This window comes from Anolis carolinensis, unplaced genomic scaffold (genome assembly GCF_035594765.1).
Source record: "Anolis carolinensis isolate JA03-04 unplaced genomic scaffold, rAnoCar3.1.pri scaffold_7, whole genome shotgun sequence".
Lineage (NCBI taxonomy): Eukaryota > Metazoa > Chordata > Lepidosauria > Squamata > Dactyloidae > Anolis > Anolis carolinensis.
In genome coordinates, this window is record NW_026943818.1 from 18103167 (window position 1) to 18124709 (window position 21543).

At 38.4% G+C, this 21543-nt stretch overlaps 1 protein-coding gene across 1 annotated transcript in view; it reads left to right on the plus strand.

Annotated features, from left to right (window-relative positions):
• The window catches only part of appbp2 (amyloid beta precursor protein binding protein 2), a 32645-nt gene that overhangs the window by 3958 nt on the left and 7144 nt on the right, over positions 1-21543 (plus strand). The window contains exons 2-12 of the mRNA XM_062959519.1: positions 9087-9175; positions 10734-10885; positions 11076-11199; positions 12267-12435; positions 13948-14037; positions 14293-14360; positions 14456-14561; positions 14891-15015; positions 17740-17825; positions 19769-19959; positions 21235-21400. Coding sequence (XP_062815589.1) covers positions 9087-9175; positions 10734-10885; positions 11076-11199; positions 12267-12435; positions 13948-14037; positions 14293-14360; positions 14456-14561; positions 14891-15015; positions 17740-17825; positions 19769-19959; positions 21235-21400 — 1366 coding nt within the window. The remainder of the gene's footprint in view (positions 1-9086; positions 9176-10733; positions 10886-11075; positions 11200-12266; positions 12436-13947; positions 14038-14292; positions 14361-14455; positions 14562-14890; positions 15016-17739; positions 17826-19768; positions 19960-21234; positions 21401-21543) is intronic.

Here is a 21543-nt window from a genome sequence, read left to right on the forward strand (position 1 = left end):
TTGCTAGGTGTTGTGAATGCTAAAAGGTCAGATCTGTTGATGGATGCGCCCCTGGGCAAGGGTATGTCTCCAGATGCCCTTTTGGTTCCATTTCATTAATTACAAGTATTAGGTTCATACCTTCTGATGTTTGTGAGTAATACATGCTTTAAATAATTGCCTCAGTTCCTATTGTTCTGGCATAAATGTTGTTGCTTACATAGACAAAAATAGCATCCAGACAAAACAGAAGTATCAGGTTTGGAGAACTCAATGATTTGTAGAGGCAAAAACAGTTCAATGTAACCTCCTCTCCAAAAAAGAAAACAGAAGGTTCAACAGCCACTGTTGTGGGGGGTCAGAAAAGTGAAATACAGCATGACTCCTTGTTATCCTTGAAAGATGAAGGTTTTTAAAGATCAGTTCAGGGGATGCTGTGGTTTTTATCTTTGAATATGTTTTAATGATGTTTAACTGGGAATTTTTAAATACTGTTTATATTTAATTCTGTTTTAATGTTTGCATATTGGTATATTTTTAAATTGAATGCTATTGCTTTTATGGTAAGCTGCTTTGAGTCTCCTTTAGGAGAGATAAAGTGGGGTATAAATACAAATAATAATAACAACAACATATTCCAAGACACACACAAACCCTTCATGGATACCTGAACCCCTTCATAATTACAAATCATTTGACTATAGTTGCATTGGTAGCTTACTATAGAGTTGCACTGAGAGTCATTGAGAGGCCTATAAACACTTATGGGATGTGTGGTATTTTTGGAGTGTGTGTAAATAAAACTATGAATATCTAATCTATGGATAAGAGGTTGTATTGTGCTTAGAGAGATGGAAATGGAGAGTGGATAAGACTGTTTTGAAAGCAGTGGCTTCATTAACACAGCATTTTGTCATTGACCCTATTTGTGCGGATCCAAAAGCTTGCTCTTGTCATAACAATAATGTTTCCCCAGCTGTAAATTATTAGATCTGAATCTGTTATGTATAAAAAAGGGAGGGGAGTTAATGAAGCATTTTTATAGCCTGCTTGGCATTTTTCTAGCCTGTGATTAAAATATATGCAAGGATTTAAAATGGGGATAGGCAGCTTCTTAGAGGGGTCTCATTGAGAGCCCCGAATGGATCCTTCCAGTTGCTATCTTGGAAGTTACACTGACATTTGGCATTTTTTTGTGGCCCTGGAAGTGTCCTGGTGTCCTGTGAGAATGTGGAACACAGGTAGTTTCTAATGGAGGCAAGTCAGGATTTGAGAGAGGGAGGCATCAATTATTATTATGATTATGACTGCTACTAACATTACCATTTCCATTTATTTAAATAGCACCCTCTCTGTAAATGGTGCTTTACAGGTAACAGAACACCAAAACAGTTCCCTCCTTGCTGAAAATCTAATTAAGACATGACACAAAATTTATAAGTGGTTGTATGAGACAACTGTCTTGGATGCTTTCATTTGGCATGAGTGTTGAAGAGATGGAGGCAATAGGAGAGGACACTGGTGGTCAACAGAAGGTCACTCGTAGCCCACAGGGCAAACGTGTTGTTTGGGATCTTGTCTACTGCTGTACTGGAACAGTATTACGGACTGTGATGTTAATTCCTGCATGGCAGGGGGTTGGGGCGGATGGCTCTTGACGGCTCTTCCAACTGTTCTTCTATGAATCTACTGCCACAGATTGAAACACTTATGGAAAGGTTTATGATTGATATGAAAGGCTTTTATACTGGGGATATTGATTGAATTTGAAATGCTTTTCAGGTTTCCTTTGCTTGGATAAAGGAGGTCACCTAGTTTCTGCTGGGTTTTTGCAAAACATTACTTCCAAATATGTTATTTGGACATCGTAATTGGAGCAGAATTCTCTGAAGGTGGTTAACTTAGACTACACCCAGAATAACAAATGAAGGCATTTGTTATTCTGTTTCTAATACAGTTCATGTGTATATGCCTTCTTTTTGCATACTGCTTAAACATTTATTTTCCAGTAATTTAAAAGAAATAGTCCAAATCTAGCAATTGGGGCAGTATGAAATATAGAAGAGTCTCACCTATCCAAGCTAAACGGGCCGGCAGAACCTTGGATAAGTGAATATCTTGGATAATAAGGATTAAGGAAAAGTCTATTAAACATCAAATTAGGTTATGATTTTACAAATTAAGCACCTAAACATAGAATCATAGAATCATAGAATAGTAGAGTTGGAAGAGACCTCATGGGCCATCCAGTCCAACCCACCGCTAAGAGGCAGGAAATCGCATTCAAAGCACCCCCGACAGATGGCCATCATGTTATATATCATGTTGTATAACATCATGTTATACAACAAGTTTGACAGAAAAAGTAGTTCAATCCACAGTAATGTTATGTTGTAATTACTGTATTTAAGAATTTAGCACCAAAATATCATGATATATTGAAAACATTGGCTACAAAAATGCCTTGGATAATCCAGAACCTTGGATGAGCGAGTCTTGGATAAGTGAGACTCTACTTTATTGGCAAACTGGATTTTCTTTCCCTTGTTTATTATTGCAGCTCTCCATTGCACCAAAATAAACAAACAAACCAAAAACCCTGCTCCACAGTGTTTCCCAATTCCCCGTGAGAGGGAACAGTACAGTTTGAAATGTTGCCAGCCCATTTGCAAAGCTGTACTATTTTGCCTGACCATTTTATGACAGCTGAGGAGGGAAAAACAGACCAGTTTGACTCACCAAAGGAGAATGGCCTAATTAGAAGCATGTCTTTTATACAACTCTTGTCATTTTCATATTAATTTGTCTCTACTATTTTGGCCAGTCTCTCTTCTGAAGAGTAAAATGTTCACAATATAGCTGTTCCTTTACAGTTGACTGTCATAATTTTTAAAATGACAAAGGTCTGGAGACACATTTCACATTCCAAGAAGTCAGCAAAACACACTCGCCCAGCCCATTTTCAGAGTGGGCTGTACTGCTTTTCAGATAAATACTACAGTAGAGTCTCGCTTATCCAACATAAATGGGCTGGCAAAACGTTGGATAAGCAAAAATGTTGGATAATAAAGAGGGATTAAGGAAAAGCCTATTAAATGTCAAATTACATTATGATTTTACAAATTAAGCACCAAAACACCACGTTTGACAACAAATCGACAGAAAAAGCAGTTCAATACATGGTAACGTTACGTAGTAATTGCTGTATTTACAAATTTAGCACCAAAACATCACAATGTATTGAAAACATTGACAACACAAACATCGACTACTAAAAAAATTGGCTACAGATAAAGATAAAATTGCATAAAATGAATTTACAGTAGCAACATTGTCAGAAGTTAAATCTGTAAAGAATTCAGTCCTGTGAAGATTTTAGAAAATCTGTGATCCTTGTCTACCTAGAGAAACAGTTGTGGATCTGGGCGAGAGGCAGACTATGTTGGATAACACAGAACGTTGGATAAATGAGTGGTCGGATAAGTGATACTCTACTGTACCTTTTAAAGTTAAAAGATCCCCTAAAGTGCCTTAAATACCGGCTAATCATAGTACAGTAGAGTCTCACTAATCCAAGCCTCACTTATCCAAGCCTCTGGATAATCCAAGCCATTTTTGTAGTCAATGTTTTCAATATATTGTGATATTTTGGTGCTAAAGGGACATTTCTTTGATGCAAATCCTAGATTCGGGAACATTGTGTTATTGAGAACATATGCTCACACATCTGAAGAAGCACAGAGTGTAGTAAGGCTCCTGCAACATGTACCGATTTGCAAGAGCATTTACTCAGAAGCATGTGCTGGGTTGGTTGACTCATGGCTCTGCTGACTCCATTCATTTTTACATACACTTGACATGTAAAGTTTCTAAAAGAAGGTTGTTATACAGTGTGGATACTCTTGCAGCCATAAAACCTGACGCTCTGTGTTCCATAGTCAACATTTTTCTTACAGCAACTTATTCCATGGACTGCCATGTCGGAATCTTCCGTCATGCTTTTCATAGAGTAGGCATTAGTGTGTCTGGTGCATGAATGGTTATCCTTGGCTGGTAGGTGTATATTTACATGGGTGGAGAGGAAATAAAGAGAAAAAACATTAAAGCAATGAGATCAAGTGGCTGTGGAATGTACAAAATCCAGCTTGGCGTTATTCAGTAATATTATGCAAAAGAAAATGTGGTAGACTGTATTTTTTATTTTATTTTTTGCATTCCATGGTCACTGGGTCTCACTACTCTCAGTGTTTTCCCTCTTTAAACTATGTGTAAGTGAACTGCTTATCCATCTGTTGTAGTACACTGGGGTTTAGCTTCCTTCCAGTTGAGTCTGTCCAGATTTTTTTGCCTACAATTCCTTCCAGCCCTTGCTATTCCTAATGGGAGTTGTCTGGTAGAACTTATTTATTAGGCGATCCCTCGTAGGCCTAATAAATAATAATAATAATAATAATAATAATAATAATAATAATAACAGTGTTCGACTAGTGATTTTGTGATACGAAATCCAGCATATCTATCTTGTTTGCTGTGTCATAAAATAAAATAATAATAAATAAGGTAGAACACTTTGGAAGGACTCACCCCCAAGAAATCTGGTCTACTTCACAAAACAACTGGTGAATTGTTGAAGGCTGCTAGTCATATTTCTGGTCCATGTAGCCCAGTATTGGTAGCTTGTGTTGGACAGCCTGCACCCCCCCCCCCTCCCAGATAATATTGGATTCCAGTTCTTATTATCTCTAGGGAATATGTTTGGTGGTCAAGGATTATGGGAATTAAGAGTACAACAATGAATGAAAGTTGGCCTCCATTGAGCTCCAAGTGACAAATACAGCTCTTGATCTAGAGGTATCTTTCCTCTCTGGATATATGTATTTGTGCCCTTCACATCCTTTGATCCCTTTCTGTAACTGGTTACATAGATATCCCCTCATAACACATTCTATCAGCCTTTTGAGTAAGAAATGGTTGAAATTTTGTAAAATACGACTAGGGGATTATGACACAATAACAACAACAATGAAAGCCCTGGTAGGATTATAGTGCTGCAAATGAATTATGGAGGGAAAAGGCATGAGTATATTAAGCAGAGAGAAGTGAAAACAGCCTGGGAGAGGATTTAATGTTGCTCTCTTCCTGCAGCGGCAAGATGGAGTTATGATTAAAGTCTTTAATCCTATAGAGGAGCCAGTAGGATCTTTCTTGCTGTGGATTTTGCTTGGAGCTGAGAGCATCGGGGAGTTGCAGTGAAAGGCTGGACCCTGCATTCAGATTGATATTTACCTAGGATGTTTCCCCTCCAGTCTATCCCAAGACCTCAGCACAGCATCTAATTTGGAAAGCAGTAGGGATAGACATGTCCCAGTAGCTAAATGGGCAACATAATGGAAGAAGAGACGTGCCTAGGAAAAAAAGAGATTTATTTCCGAGTGGTTTCCAACTTTGATTTCCCAGGTGTTATAACCTGCATTATTCCTGATAATTGGTGTTGTTAGCTATGGTTTCTATGTCCCCCAGAAGTCGAATAAGACCTGCTGGCCCTAACAAGATACAGTTACTGCTTATGGTGTTATTTTATTGTTGTTGACTGGGCTTGGCCCCATGTAAGTCACCCCGAGTCCCTTCGGGGAGATGGGGTGGGGTATAAGAATAAAATTATTATTATTATTATTATTATTATTATTATTATTATTATTATTATTATTATTATTGGCCCAGTTTGGGAAACTGCTATGTTAAGAGGCCAACATTAACCCCAGATCATGTCCTCTTTTCCCTTTCCATAACTTATTCTTTTTCTCAGCTCTCTCATATAAATTGCGACATTGGTAGTTGTATGAACTCTGGTTAATGTCAACACTGTCTCATATTGAACCAAGGAGCATTTACACTTTGCTTTTTTTCTTACACCCCAATAAGTGATCAGTATTTGCTTTCAGCTCAGAACAACCAGACTGAAATCCAGTGTTACAGCAGGAAAGGAATTGACTCTGATGCTGGAAGGGCCTCCCACGTTTTGCTGAAGGGCCAGAATAAATATGTCAAGCAGATACTAGGCAGCAACATTAGTAAGGGCCAACGGGAGCTACCTTTGAAGTGCCCTTAATCTGGCGATGAGACTGTCCAAAATGCTGTCCCCATTCATATGTTTACAAGCCTATATTATGACATCCCAGCTGTTGTTTGAGGTGAGGAATCCAAGTTGTGTTCATAGGAATTTTACTCAGCTGCAGGATACAGTTAGCCCTCCATATTTCCTACCATTGGGGGTACAGGAGCCGCATGAGAGTGAAAAAATGCAGATAAAGCAGTTATATTTTAATCTGAAAAAACATTTCTCTGGGTATTTGTATGTCTTCCAGAACTACTCTGTGATCAGCGTATGCTCGAAGCTAACCCTAGAATAACACTGGAGGATCTAGAAATTGAGTTGTTGTATCAAGATCTAGAGATTCTTCCTATGACTGGAGAAAGTTTACCATAGAATCACACTGGAGATTCCCAGAGGGAGCATTTCAAACCAAATCCATGAATAATCCAATCTGCAAAGTCGTAATTGCTAACGTGGAAGAATGATGTATTTATTTCCCAGAGTGCTGCCTCTCCCTCCACTTCCCTTTAAATCTTGTTTGGCCACAAACTTGCCAGGTAGATTGGGGTTAGGCACTGCGTTTTCACCTCATTTTTAATAGTTTGATGGTGATTCAACTTCTCTGCTGGTGTTACTGGTCTGTTTCAAGTTTTGCGTCTTTATCTTTGTGTTCATATCCAAATAAAACTGAACTGTGGAGCAAGAATGAGATAATACTTGTTTGTTGTACAGCACTGTTGTAAAGGTCGGTGCTTGGTAAACATTTTGAACATTTCTCCGTAAATGCCGAGTGGTACTCCTTAAAAGCCTGATACAGTATTGGATGGTGTTAACTACAGCAACAGATGTATTAGTACAGGTGTTATTCTCCTTCCAGGATATATAGCTCCTTTGTAGAGGTTCAGAAAAATCTGTATAAATTCATATATGTGGTTAAGCCTTTCTTCATTGAACTCGTTAGAAAGGTATACACTTACCCATGCAAGCTTGTGGTCAAAACAAGATTTAAAGGGAAATTGCAATCTGAAGTGGGTTTGTTTACACATGTTGTGAGTCAGTCCTTGGTAGCATTAAACAAGATTCATGTTGACATGCATACAATAAACACTGTTTTATTCAAAAGGATGCTTTAGAAAGGAACGTACACAGCATATGTGTGAGTTTAAGATATGTGGAACATGAAAAGCAATTTGGCTATGTGTTGTTGAAGGCTTTCATGACCGGAATCACAAGGTTGTTGTGTGTTTTCCGGGCTTTTAAATATGCAGTCTGAATTGCAAACACTTAAGCTTCCACTACATTCGCATTATCTTTTTGTGTGAGATGTTTGGGAAGGGTGGACTGCAGCGCATCTCAGTAAACAAGTCCTCAGATCTGCTTTGCGTCCAAGCCTCCCACGTGGGAATTGTCCACTGAAATTTGGGAGCAGGCCAGTTGGGTTGGCAGTCCGGATCAAAGGTGGCCTCTTCTCCCAAATATCTCGAACGAGCAATCTGCTCCTTGCTTGATAGGCCGCCTTGATGTGTCATTACCAAATAACCGGGCATGGTTCCCAGGAAGAGCTGTAAACATATCTGGAAGTGTGTCATTTTGGCAGGCATGGAAGCGTCAGTCCTGGAAGTTGCAACACGTTTCCTGGACAATGCAATAGTGGAATAGAGTTAAGGTTTTGTCTATTTTCATCCCTGGACTATTTATTTATTTACAGTATTTATATTCCGCCCTACTCACCTTGAAGGGGACTCAGAGTGGATCATAATGCACATATACATGGCAAATATTCAATGCCGTTAGACATACGACATATATAGACAGACACAGAGGCACTTTAATATTCCAGCTTCTGGCTTTATGAGGGTATGCTTGATTCCAGCTGCCGCTTCACCGTCCACTTGTGACACCGAGCATGGAGTACTTCATGGAGTACTTCCTAATTCTTCCACACGCTGCTGGAAGGTTTTATGGTGTCATAAATTAGTTAAATTAGCCTCCCCGCATAAAGCGGTACCTAAATTTCCTACTTGACAGATGCAATTGTCTTTCAGCCTGCATAGGTCAACAGCAAGCTAGACTTTTTAATATTTGGGAGCTCACTCTGACCCGGACTGGCTTCAAACTCATGACCTCACTGTCAGTAGTGATTTATTGCAGCTGGCTACTAACCAGCTGTGCCACAGCCTGGTTCTGTGTAGATTTGAAAGGTAAGCGGGTCAAAAGGTGTAGCATGGTGGCCCATATCTGGAGGCTTGTTTTCCGCAACAGAGACAGATATATGACTGGAAGGGAAAGGGCCTTCCATCCAATCCCTGTTTCACATTGAACAAGGCCAACTTTTGCATGACTTGTCAAGTTTGATGGCTTCAGGCTGCAGCTTTCGTCTTGTTAGGTTCTACAGAGAAAAACATCTTTATAAAAGCAAAGAAAAGAAGAAAGAACCTGTATTAAGGGATCTTCATTTGTGTTCTTACCTTTGTATACTTGTCACAACAACAGTCATGCATAATTAATATTCTTCCCACATGCCAAGATTTGTAACTCTCTGTCTAGCATGGCAAGCGGGCAAATGAGGTGGCATACTGATTTATTTTTAGCTTTCAAAAGAGGCATTCTTAGGATTTAAATGAGCCCCCCCCCCCCTTATGACAAAATTGTCCCCCCTAAAAACACATGGGAAACAATTTTTTTGAAATATGTTAAGAATACTGTCTAGACCAGGGGTTGGAAAGAGTGGGGTAAAAAATACTTTGCACATTGTTTTACTCCACGTTTTGCCGATTTCTGGTCAAGATTGTGAGCTAAATATTTCGGTGTGGGATGGCTTTCCCTCTTCTTGCCAATAAAAGATGTTAGGTTTTAAACTGAAATGTATTGTATTCAAGAGCTGTAGCATTTGTAACCCTTGTTGACAAAGGAGCAGTCACACCCAATGCTGGGACAAACAGTATTCCGCCCCTTAGGTTTAATACCAGCTTCTCTATTTATGTCGCTCATAACTATTTTTTTTTCCCTGCAGCTTTACCAACAAGGCCGACTATGCCAGCTGGGTAGTGAATTTTGTGAACTAGAAGTTTTTGCAAAGGTGCTTCGGGCTCTAGATAAAAGGTAACCCCGTCCTTGGGAATGTTGGCCCTTTTTTTCTTTTTGCTTTTAAATAAGGATTTTTTAAAAAATTGTATAATAAATTATATTATATATTAATAAATAATATAATAAATTATATTATATTATTTATTATATTGTTTGGAAATTCTAATCGCCATTCACTACTTCTAAAGTCACGCACTGGCTTTACTGATAGACATCTAAGCAGAATTGTCAGAATTGCTTACAGTGATGTAGAAGTAAGCAACGCACCAGTATATATTATTTCTCTCTTTTTCAGCAAAAAGGAAAAAAAGACAGATCATAATTTTAGAATAAGAAGTGAAATACATATGTTTCCCCCCAAAAACGTTTGTTGGTCTCCCCTGAAATTTGTGAAATGTTTGATAGAACACCACCTAAATGAATGCATTATTCTTTATTCTACTCTTTCCTGGAATTAACTTGATGTTCTCCCTCACTCCAATCTTGAGAATGTTTGAGCACTTTGTCCTTTTCGCCCCCAAATGGCACCATAAAATATATCGCTGCACTTTTGTTTAGACTGCCCTCCCATTTTACTCCATTCTCATAAATGGTGGTCTTTTTATGTTGTTTTATCCATGTTTTAAATTGTTTTTTATTGCCTTTGTATTGCTATTGTATTGTATTATCTGATTTTAATGTGTTTTATTTAGTTGAAGATGCTGTTTACTTTGTTTTATTTGTTTTCGGGCTTGGCCCTGTGTTAGCCGCCCCGAGTACCCTGCGGGGAGATGGAGGCGGGATAGAAAAATAAAGTTGTTATTATTACTGTATATAATCGAGTATAAGCCTAGTTTTTCAGCCCTTTTTTAGGACTGAAAAAAACCCTCCTTGGCTTATACTCGGGTGAGGGTCCTGGTGGGCTTATATTCAGGTCAGCTTATACTCAAGTATATATGGTATATTTATTATTTTTCTCTATTATTATTGATATTGTTACATTTATTTTACTCTATTTTTATTATTATTAATACATTTATTATTTTACTCTATTATTACATTTATTATTTCACTGTATTTATTATTATTATTATTATTATTATATTTATTATTTCACTATTATTATTAAAAGGATACATAAGCACATTTTGTTATATTGTATTGTTCTGGGCATGGCCCCATGTAAGCCGCCCCGAGTCCCCGTTGGGGAGATGGTGGCGGGATATAAATAAAGATTATTATTATTATTATTTACATTGAAGAAGATGAAAATAATGATTTAATCAGAGTTGAACAGTCATATCTTAAATTACAGTTTGATGTAAAGATTCAGAAACATTTAAACTACTGATGCCTCAATTAATGTAATTTTATTGGTATCTCGGCTTATACTGGAGTCAATGTTTTCCCAGTTTTTTGTGGTAAAATTAGGTGCCTCGGCTTATATTCGGGTTGGCTTATACTCTACTATATATGGTATATTATTACCATCTTAGGCATGTTACAGTACAGTTCACTCACTAGTTGGTATTGTCCAGATTGCAGCTTCAAAACAATAACAGGAAATAAAAATTCCTTTCCCTCTTTCTTTCAGACATCTACTTCATCATTGCTTTCAGGCGTTGATGGATCATGGGGTAAAAGTGGCCTCCGTTTTGGCCTATTCGTTCAGCAGGAGGTGCTCCTACATCGCAGAATCGGATGCTGCCGTGAAAGAAAAAGCCATCCAGATTGGATTTGTTTTAGGTAAGTGGGTTGCAAATTGAGAAACAGGGCCTGTTTGCTTGCTGAAAGGAAAGAGAGATTCCCACAAAATGCTCAAAAGCAGTCCAGCTTTTGCAGGAAGCCCCTATTAAAAATGGCTGCCACAGTCTCTCTGTACAGAGGCTTATGCCTCACTCAATGCTCATTGCCGTGTCCATGTCTGCTTTCCTAGGAGGCTTCCTCTCAGACGCTGGCTGGTATAGTGATGCCGAGAAGGTCTTCCTTTCCTGCCTACAGTTATGCACGCTCCATGATGAGATACTCCACTGGTTCCGTGCTGTTGAATGTTGTGTCAGGTAAGCTCATGAACCCTGTTGCAAAAAGCCGTGGAAGGGTGAGGTTATGGGTCTGAATATTCAAAAGTTGCTGTGTCCATTAGGAAAATTAAGGTACATAAATGTGATAGTGTTACCAAGCCGTTGGATGGAGCTAAGAGTATATAAAATCTGTAAACAAAGGCATTCTCAGAGGTTGTGAGGTCTGTTAGATACTAGGCAAGTGGGGTTTATATATCTGTGGAATGATGTCCAGGGTGGGAGAAGGAGCTCTTTGTGTTGTCGAAGGCTTTCATGGCCAGGATCACAGGGTTGTTGTATGTCTTTCGGGCTGTGTGGCCATGTTCCAGAAGTATTCTCTCCTGACGTTTCGCCCACATCTATGGCAGGCATCCTCAGAGGTTGTGAGGTATGGAGCTCTTGTTTGCTTGAGGCAATTGGCCAGCTTGATTAGCATCAAATGGCCTTTCAGCTTCAAAGCCTGACTGCTTCCTGTCTGGGGGAACCCTTTGTTGGGAGATGTTCACTGGCCCTGATTGTTTCATAGTGAAACGTAAAAAAGGAAAGTATGGTATATAGTATATAAGTACTGTTGATAATGTAATATTATCTTCTATATAAACAACTTTTAGTGGCACTTGTTATACAAGCTGCAGAAGAAGGGGATTATGGTGTCATATTTAACATCACTCTAAACTAGATTTGGCTAGAAACAGTGGTATATCAAGGCCCTGTCCCTATGGAATCTCTTACGTTTAATCATAGTATATATTGCAATGAATACTTTACTCAAGGTATCCACTATTTGTATTCTCATTCACTGTAGATTATAGACACCTGATTGTTTCATGCCTGAGATTCCCTTGTTTTCTGAGTGTTGTTTTTTATTTACTATCCTGATTTTAGAGTTTTACTAAAAAAGGAAATGTATGGGCGCAACATCCATTCCCAATGCAGATAGCTATGGTTTGTTTATTGGACTGCAGTCTTTATACCACAGCCTTGGGGGCATGTCAGAGGGCTCACTGCACTCCTGCTTTCATCCCTTTTTTTCTTTTTCATTCATTTTCTCCTTCCTTCCTTCCTAGGTTGCTCCATGTCCGAAACGGCAACTGCAAATACCACTTGGGAGGAGAAACCTTCGATCTGGCCCAGTCGTATATGGACAAGCTGGCGAAGCACGGCCAGCAAGCCAACAAGGCCGCTCTCTACGGAGAGCTGTGTGCCCTGCTCTTTGCAAAGAGCCACTACGACGAGGTGAGCGGTTAGGGTTAAAATAAATTTAGCATTTGGTTCAGATGCCAGGCTTTGTGGGAAGTGAAGTTTGTTTTGGTCACTGGGAAAAGTCAGCACCAACCATAGCGTATGAGGGCACCGTTTTAGGAACAGATTGTGCTTGGTTCTCAGAGTTCTTTGTGAAGTCTAAGACAGCATGTCTTTCTTCTATTGACTTCCAACACTGGACTGTTCTCCTTTTGCTATGTCACTTGGTACTCGGACTAGAACAGGATTTCCTGAAAGCAAGGTTTGAGGGCCTGGGATGGTTTTCTGTAAATACTTTAATCATTGCTGCTTTGAGGGCAAAGAGCTCCCTTTGGCCGCCGGGTGACAAGTTCAGCAGACACGGGGAGGCCCAGCAAAATATCTGCAAAGCCTCTGGCTATTCATTGATTTCCCCTCCCGCTCCGAATTGAGATTTAGAATTGAGATTGACTCAGACTACACCGGGGTGAGGGGAGCTATCTTCCAAAGCCACTTGCATTGGAAGGTCCCACCACAGCTATTAATAATAATAATAGTAATAAGATTGAACTTCAAAGACTCTGGCAGAAACCAGTGCAGGTGGTCCCAGTGGTGATGGGCACACTGTGTGCCAGCCAGCATTTGGAAACAATAGACATTGACAAAATTACGATCTGCCAACTGCAAAAGTCCACCCGACTGGGATCTGCACGCATCATCCGAAAATACATCACACAGTCCTAGACACTTGGGAAGTGTTTGACTTGTGATTTTGTGAAACGAAATCCAGCATGTCTATCTTGTTTGCTGTGTCATAATAATAATAACAACTTTATTTTTATACCCCGCCTCTGTCTCCCCAGAGGGGACTCAGGGCGGCTTACATGGAACCAAGCCCGAATAAAAACAATAGCAATATAAAACACAATAATAATAATAATAATAATAATAATAATAATAATAATAACAATAACAATAATAAAACTTTATTTATACCCCGCCACTGTCTCCCCACGGGGACTCGGGGCGGCTCACATGGGGCAAGGCCCAACTAGCACAATTTACAAAAACAACAGCATAAATACATTAAACAATATACAAAAAATAATAAAACACAGTAAGACAATAAAACAAGAGTTAATACAGCAGTAAATCAACCAACCACCAAGTACAATTCAGTCAACTTCATTGGTGGGGGGACTGCAGCAGCAATATAAAAATAACATCATCACTTAAAATACCAGAATAAAAGGGACCTAATAAAATTCAGGATAGAGTTTTAGACAAGAGACATGCACAATTATAAAAATGTAAACATTACCCAATAAAAATAATTGACAAAACCTAATAAAAACATGGATTAAAACAGAGAGGCTGTAAAAGTAGACTGGGTAAAGTACACCATATAAATATTGTAAACACGAGGTGACTGATAAAAGTGCTGCAAATTCTTGGAAGTTATAAAGTTTAGATTATAAAGTTTAGAAATGCTAAATAATCTTGTGTTTTCTTCTCTGTCACCCACAGGCTTACAAATGGTGTATAGAAGCCATGAAGGAGATTTCGGTGGGCTTACCTGTGAAAGTAGTTGTGGACGTCTTACGGCAAGCTTCGAAGGTGAGCTTCACTTTTCTGCACGTAACCTGGGAGTAGCAGAGTGATGGCTGGGGTCCTATTTTGGAGCCACGCTTTGATACTTAGAGGAAGTGGGCCTGTTGGGATTTGGGCAAGTAAAGGACCGCACAAGTCCAGCAATTTAGGAAAGGTGGGACAGTCAAGTAATAGATGCCGTGCTGGATCACTGGATGTCACAAGAAAGGCTTTGAGTATTCCTAGCTTCTCATATAGTCTCTTCTCTGCCCCTTGGTTTAGGCCTGTGTGGTAAAACGTGAATTCAAGAAAGCCGAGCAGTTGATAAAACATGCGGTGTACCTTGCACGGTAAGGCACCCCCTTTTTCAAAATAACATGCTCTACCTTTTGTACCCTTTTGCAGAATAAATCCTTGTCATCATCTGTGTTTTTAAATCTTTCAGGGAGCATTTTGGAGCCAAACACCCTAAATACTCAGACACACTACTAGACTATGGGTTTTATTTACTCAACGTAGACAACATATGCCAGTCGGTTGCCATTTATCAGGTATGGTCTCTCTTACGTCTGGAATTCTATTGAGTGGCTGTGGCTTTTTATTTAAAATCTCACTTATCCAACCTTCGCTTATGGAATGTTCTGTATAATCCAACGCAGTCTGCCTTTTAGTAGTCAATGTTTTCAATACATTGCGATGTTTTGGTGCTAAATTCGTAGATACAGTAATTACTACATAATGTTACTGTGTATTGAACTGCTTTTTTTTTGTTCCATTTGTTGTAAAACATGATGTTTTGCTGCTTAACTAGTAAACTGTGGGTTTGGAAAGCCCCATCTAGAGTGGCTGGAACTGATTTGCTTTCTGTGCGTCATTTCAGACAGCGCTAGACATCAGGCAGTCTGTCTTCGGCGGAAAAAACATCCACGTCGCGACAGCTCATGAGGACTTGGCTTATTCGTCGTATGTTCACCAGTACAGTTCAGGAAAGTTTGATAATGCCCTGTGAGTACCCTTTTCACTTCATATCTGTGCGTTTGTTTTGGTTTTTACTCTTGATTGTATGTGGTGCTGGTTTCTTCGGCCTTTTACTAAATTAAGCGTTCCAAGGGATGGGAATTGGTTCAGTGCAACAGATTAAAAGAAACTCAACTGATGACAAGAAGAAGTTTATTTATTTACAGTAGAGTCTCGCTTATCCAACATTCTGGATTATCCAATGCAGTCTGCCTCCTGCCTGGATCCACAGCTGTTTCTCTAGGAAGCAAGGACTGAACATTTTGCAAATTTAACTTCCAACAATGTTGTTACTATAAGTTCATTTCATGCAATTCTGTCTTTATTTGTAGTCAATGTTTTTGTAGTCAGTGCTTTCAATACATTGATGTTTTGGTGCTAACTTTGTAAATAACACCTTATAGCACCTTAACTTCCTTCATGTTTACAAGTGTCACTCAGTGCACTTTGCCCAGTCCATTGTATGATTTTATTGCTGTGTTTTATCATGTGTTTTATAATGATTGTGATTTTATTTTATGCCTTTTAATTTTATTTGTGTATTTTTTGTATTTGATACCACTGTATGCTTGTTTTATATCTGTGAGCCGCCCCAAGTCCCTCTGGGGAGATGGTGGCGGGGTATAAAAATAAAATAATAATAATAATAATAATAATAATAATTAAATACAGTCATTACTACATAACGCTACCGTGTATTGAACTGCTTTTTTGTTGATTTTTTGTAAACATGATATTTTGGTGGTTAATTTGTAAAATCATAACATAATCTGACGTTTAATAGGCTTTTCCTTAATCCCTCCTTATTGTCCAACATTTTCACTTATCCAACGTTCTGCCAGCCTGTTTATATTGGATAAGCGAGAGACTACTATATTTAATTTATTTATATCCTGCCCTTCTCACCCCAAAGGGGCTCAGGGCAGCTTACAACAAAGGCACAATTTGATGCTTTTTCCGTGAACTAATCTGTCTTTCCCTTTTCTCTCTGTTTTGGTGTTGACATAGTCATAGGAAGGGATTCAGGAGGCAGCTACTGTTTACCTTGCCTGTTGTAGTCCGGCACACACAACTAGAGAAGAATCATACTATTTCCCCACACAAACTTCATCTGAAATACACTGTTTTAACCATAAAAGTCAGATTTTGCCATCCATCTTTACCATCCTCCCACTGCTAATGCTGCTAAAAGCATATAACTGGACACAAGTCAAGGAAGGAAAAAAAGGGAGCCAGAGAGGACATTAAAAAGGCTTTGTAAGAAGGGAGCCTTTTGTGTCAGAGGCTTTGTGCGCCTGCACTTAATAAACTGCGGTATTTGTTTGCTGTGAGTCACAGACGAAGGAAGGTTGCGCAACTTTGTAAGGAGGCTAAACCCTTTCCAGTGGAATAAATTATGCAGAATTTTAAACCACAGAAATGTGGCTCGAATACAGTAGCTTGTTTGTGGATGTGGATGCCATTCAGCATTGAGGCCACACTTTGTTCTTGCCCTGATTGCATAGGAATGAGATGGAGGAGAGAACAAGAAATGACTAGTCGGAAAGCAGAGTTTGGGAAAGCATTCTAGAAACTGTAGTCCAAAATTTCTACATAGATATCCTTCAACTCGCACATACCAAGCCTTGGTATAGTGTATAGTGACTTAGTCAACCAATATTTTCTCTTGGTCAGCCAACAGACAAACAAGTTCTTTGCTTTAAGAGGAATTAATGTATTTTTCTGAGAAATCCCATAGGAGTGCCAGGATCCTGTGTTTACCATGACCCTAACAGCCATATCAAGGCCATAATAATAATAATAATAACAACAACAACAACCAGTGCAGGTGGTCCCGGTGGTGATGGGCACACTGGGTGCCGTGCCAAAAGATCTCAGCCGGCATTTGGAAACAATAGACATTGACAAAATTACGATCTGCCAACTGCAAAAGGCCACCCTACTGGGATCTGCAGCATCATCCGAAAATACATCACACAGTCCTAGACACTTGGGAAGTGTTCGACTTGTGGTTTTGTGATACAAAATCCAGCATATCTATCTTGTTTGCTGTGTCATAATAAAATTATTATTATTATTATTATTATTATTATTTTATATACCCCGCCCCATCTCCCCGAAGGACTCAGGGTGGCTTACATGGGGCCAAGCCCAGGCAGCAGATAATATAAAAACACAACAATAAAACAAGTCAATCAAAACAACAAAAGTAAACACCCCACAACCTCGAAAACTGACATCACAACCCCTCATCCATGCCTCTAGGTTGATACAACAAAAAGAAAAGAAAAATAAAGTCCTAATTAGAGGGAGAGGAATAATTGTTTTTATCCAATTGCTGCCAGTTAGAAGGCTAAGCTCCGCTCACTTGGCCTCCTAGCAACCCACTCAGCCCAGGTGACCCTTTACCTTAATTACCACCAATTCCTCAATACTTTATTTCCCATACCACCATACTTCGCCACAGCAACGCGTGGCCGGGCACAGCTAGTGATATATAATACAAGCCCCATCATATGCAATGGCATCTCTTATATAAAATGGCAAAATACCTTCAAGATGCTGGCTCTTGTCCAATCTTGGTGGCTAACCGTGTTTCTTTCCTGTTTTTAATGGGATGGCCTGGGGGATTTATTTAGCTGAAGTGGTGCTACAAGGAAAAAGGCAAGAGATGCCTATTATCCTCACGTTTCCCTTGTGGTTTTGTTTTAGATTCCACGCCGAACGTGCCATCGGTATCATCACCCACATCCTCCCAGAAGACCACCTTCTCCTTGCCTCCTCCAAAAGGGTTAAAGGTATTTCTGTGCTGCTTTTTCCGGTGTGTTAGGTAAAGATATCATGTTGATAGTGCAGAACCTAGCAAAGGCGGAGATACAGGAGGGAGCGAATCAGAAGAATCAGAAGCTGATGATAAATATAAACATAGAGCCTCGTGTTAATTGTTCTGTGGTACTTATTACTTATCCAGAATTCTGAAATCCCAAGTCTGACCATCTTTGGTTTCTAATTACTGTATATACTCAAGTATAAGCCTAGTTTTTCAGCCTTTTTTTAAGGCTGAAAAAGCCCCCCTTGGCTTATACCCGGGTGAGGGTCCTTGCATTTATTATTTTACTCTATTTATTATTACATGTATAATTTTCCTGTATTTATTATTATCCACATTGGAGAATCAGTGTAGAGTAGCAGTATGTTTACTAAAAGAGGGATACTTTTAACACGTGTATCCTGGAACAGGAATGGTTGCTATATATCTTTTCATGCAGGTTTTTCTATTATGTTTCAAAGCCTGGAAAAGTTACTTTTTGTTTACACTTTCGTATCCAGAGAATATAAAGGCCAAAATGTTACTTTTCTAATTGCTGGTCATTGTTATAATCTCTTAGAATGTAAATTTATGTCGGTGCTGTTCAGTAAATACTGTCTCCAAAACTTAAAAAAAATGTGTTATTTTCCTATATTTATTATTATTATTACATGTATTATTTTACTCTATTATTATTAAAAGGATACATAAACACATTTACATTGAAGAAGATGAGAATAATGATTTGATCAGAGTTGGACAGTCTTATGTTAAATTTGAGCTTTATGTAAATATTCATAAACCATTTATGAATGGTTAACCTACGGATGCCTCAATGTAATTTTATTGATATCTATTTTTATTTCTGAAATTTACCACCCTCAGCTTATACTGGAGTCAATGTTTTCTCAGTTTTTTTATGGTAAAATTAGGTGCCTCAGCTTATATTCGGGCCGGCTTATAAATACAGGAAAATAATACATGTAATAATAAATAGAGTAAAATAATACATGTAATAATAATAATAAGATCAGAGTGAAATAATAAATGTATTATTAATAATAAAAAATAGAGTAAAATAAATGTAATAGTAGCAACAATAATAAAGAAAAATAATAAATGTACCATATATTTTCGAGTATAAGCTGACCCAAATATAAGCCAACCAGGACCCTCACCCGAGTATAAGCCATGGGGGGCTTTTTCAGTCTTAAAAAAGGGGCTGAAAAACTAGGCTTATACTCGAGTATTTACAGTATATATGCTGTTGTCGTATTGTTTTATCTGTTGATCGGGCTTGGTCCCCATGTGAACCTCTCCAAGTCCCCTTGTATGATTTTATTGTTGTGTTTTATCATGTGTTTTATAATGACTGTGATTTTATTTTATGCCTTTTAATTTTATTTGTGTGTTTTTTGTATTTGATACCATTGTATGCTTGTTTTATATCTGAGCCGCCCCGAGTCCCACTGGGGAGATGGTGGCGGGGTATAAAAATAAAAATATTATTATTATTATTATTATTATTATTATTATTATTATTATTATTATTATAAATAAAGTTTTATTATTGTTATTATTATCATCATCTCATCATCACACCATGTAGGCTTGAGACATAGAGAACATATTTATTTGGTCGAATACAGGCAAATAATCAAATCCTCAAATGCTTAATCCAGAAATATGAGCTAGGGAGTGTCATATATGCAAACTGGCAGGTAAATTTGAGCTTCATATCCGGTCCTGAAATTGCCTCATTGAATTGAAGGGAAATACTGAGTTGGAAGTCTCTCCTAAGACTGCTGGTCTCGGTATTTGGTGCCTCAGGTTCTGCTTTAACAGCATACCTTCTCGTGCTGTGTCACTGTGGCTTCCTCCTCCCCATATCCCCACTCTTCCTTTCTTTCTTTCTTTCTTTCTTGTCCCAAGCCCTGATCTTGGAGGAGATTGCCATCGACTGTCACAACAAGGAGACGGAGCAGCGTTTGCTGCAGGAGGCCCACGACTTGCACCTCTCCTCTCTGCAACTGGCCAAGAAAGCCTTCGGGGAGTTCAACGTCCAGACGGCCAAACACTACGGTAACCTGGGCCGGCTTTACCAGTCGATGAGGAAATTTAAGGTAACTGCATCTGACTTAGTGCGGCGGGAAGTAGATATTAGTCAAGGAGCCACCTCACCGAGCCTTCGAGGTCGTGTGCACAAATTTATTTACAGTAGAGTCTCACTTATCCAAGCTAAACGGGCCGGCAGAAGCTTGGATAAGCGAATATCTTGGATAATAAGGAAGGATTAAGGAAAAGCCTATTAAACGTCAAATGAGGTTATGAGTTTACAAATTAAGCACCAAAACTTCATGTTATACAACAAATTTGACAGAAAAAGTAGTTCAATATGCAGTAATGTTATGTTGTAATTACTGTATTTACGAAATTAGCACCAAAATATCATGATATGTTGAAAACATTGACTACAAAAATGGCTTGGATTATCCAGAGGCTTGGATAAGCGAGGCTTGGATTAGTGAGACTCTACTGTATTTATATCTTTATTTATTACATTTATACCCCGCCCTTCTCACCCTGAAGGGAACTCAGAGTGGCTTACAAATTAAATTTACATACAATATTATATTATTAGCATAGCACAATACTGGCAATAAATTACCATATTGTACTATATCTATATATTGTAATATTATTACAGTAGAGTCTCACTTATCCAAGCCTCGCTTATCCAACGTTCTGGATTATCCAAGCCATTTTTGCAGTCAATGTTTTCAATATATCGTGATATTTTGGTGCTAAATTCATAAATACAGTAATTACAACATAACATTACTGCGTATTGAACTACTTTTTCTGTCAAATTTATTGTATAACATGATGTTTTGGTGCTTAATTTGTAGAATCATAACCTAATTTGACGTTTAATAGGCTTTTCCTTAATCTCTCCTTATTATCCAAGATATTCGCTTATCCAAGATGCTGCCGGCCCGTTTAGTTTGGATAAGTGAGACGCTACTGTATTATAATCATTTTACTCTGTTTTTATTATTATTAATACCTTTCACTCTGATATTATTATTGTTACATTTATTATTTCAAATAAGCACTGCCAAAGAGTGCTCAAACTACAAATCCCAGGATTCTGGAATCATTATTCCCATCTTCTTCAATGTAAATGTGTTTATGTATCCTTTTAATAATAATAGAGTAAACCAATACATGTAATGATAATAAATACAGGAAAATAATAAAAGTAATAGAGTAAAATAATAAATGCAATAATAATAATATCAGAGTGAAATAATAAATGTATTATTATTAATAATAAAAATAGATGCTAGTGATGGTGATGATCCTGATGCCTAATCATTGAGCGGCCTTTCTTCCAGGAGGCAGAAGAAATGCATATCAAAGCGATCCAGATCAAGGAGTTGCTTCTCGGCCAGGAAGATTACGAAGTGGCTCTTTCCGTGGGACACTTGGCCTCGCTCTACAACTACGACATGAACCAGTACGAAAACGCAGAAAAGCTTTATCTGAGATCCATAGCAATTGGTGCGTGGTTTCTTTATCTGTCTGACTGGAAAATAAGCCCTAACATTATGATTTATGTTTATAACTTTCTTATGTTTATAAAACCATATGGCACTTTATCAGTGTTACTCATTTCCATGATACAGCACTGTCCCCGCTGGTTT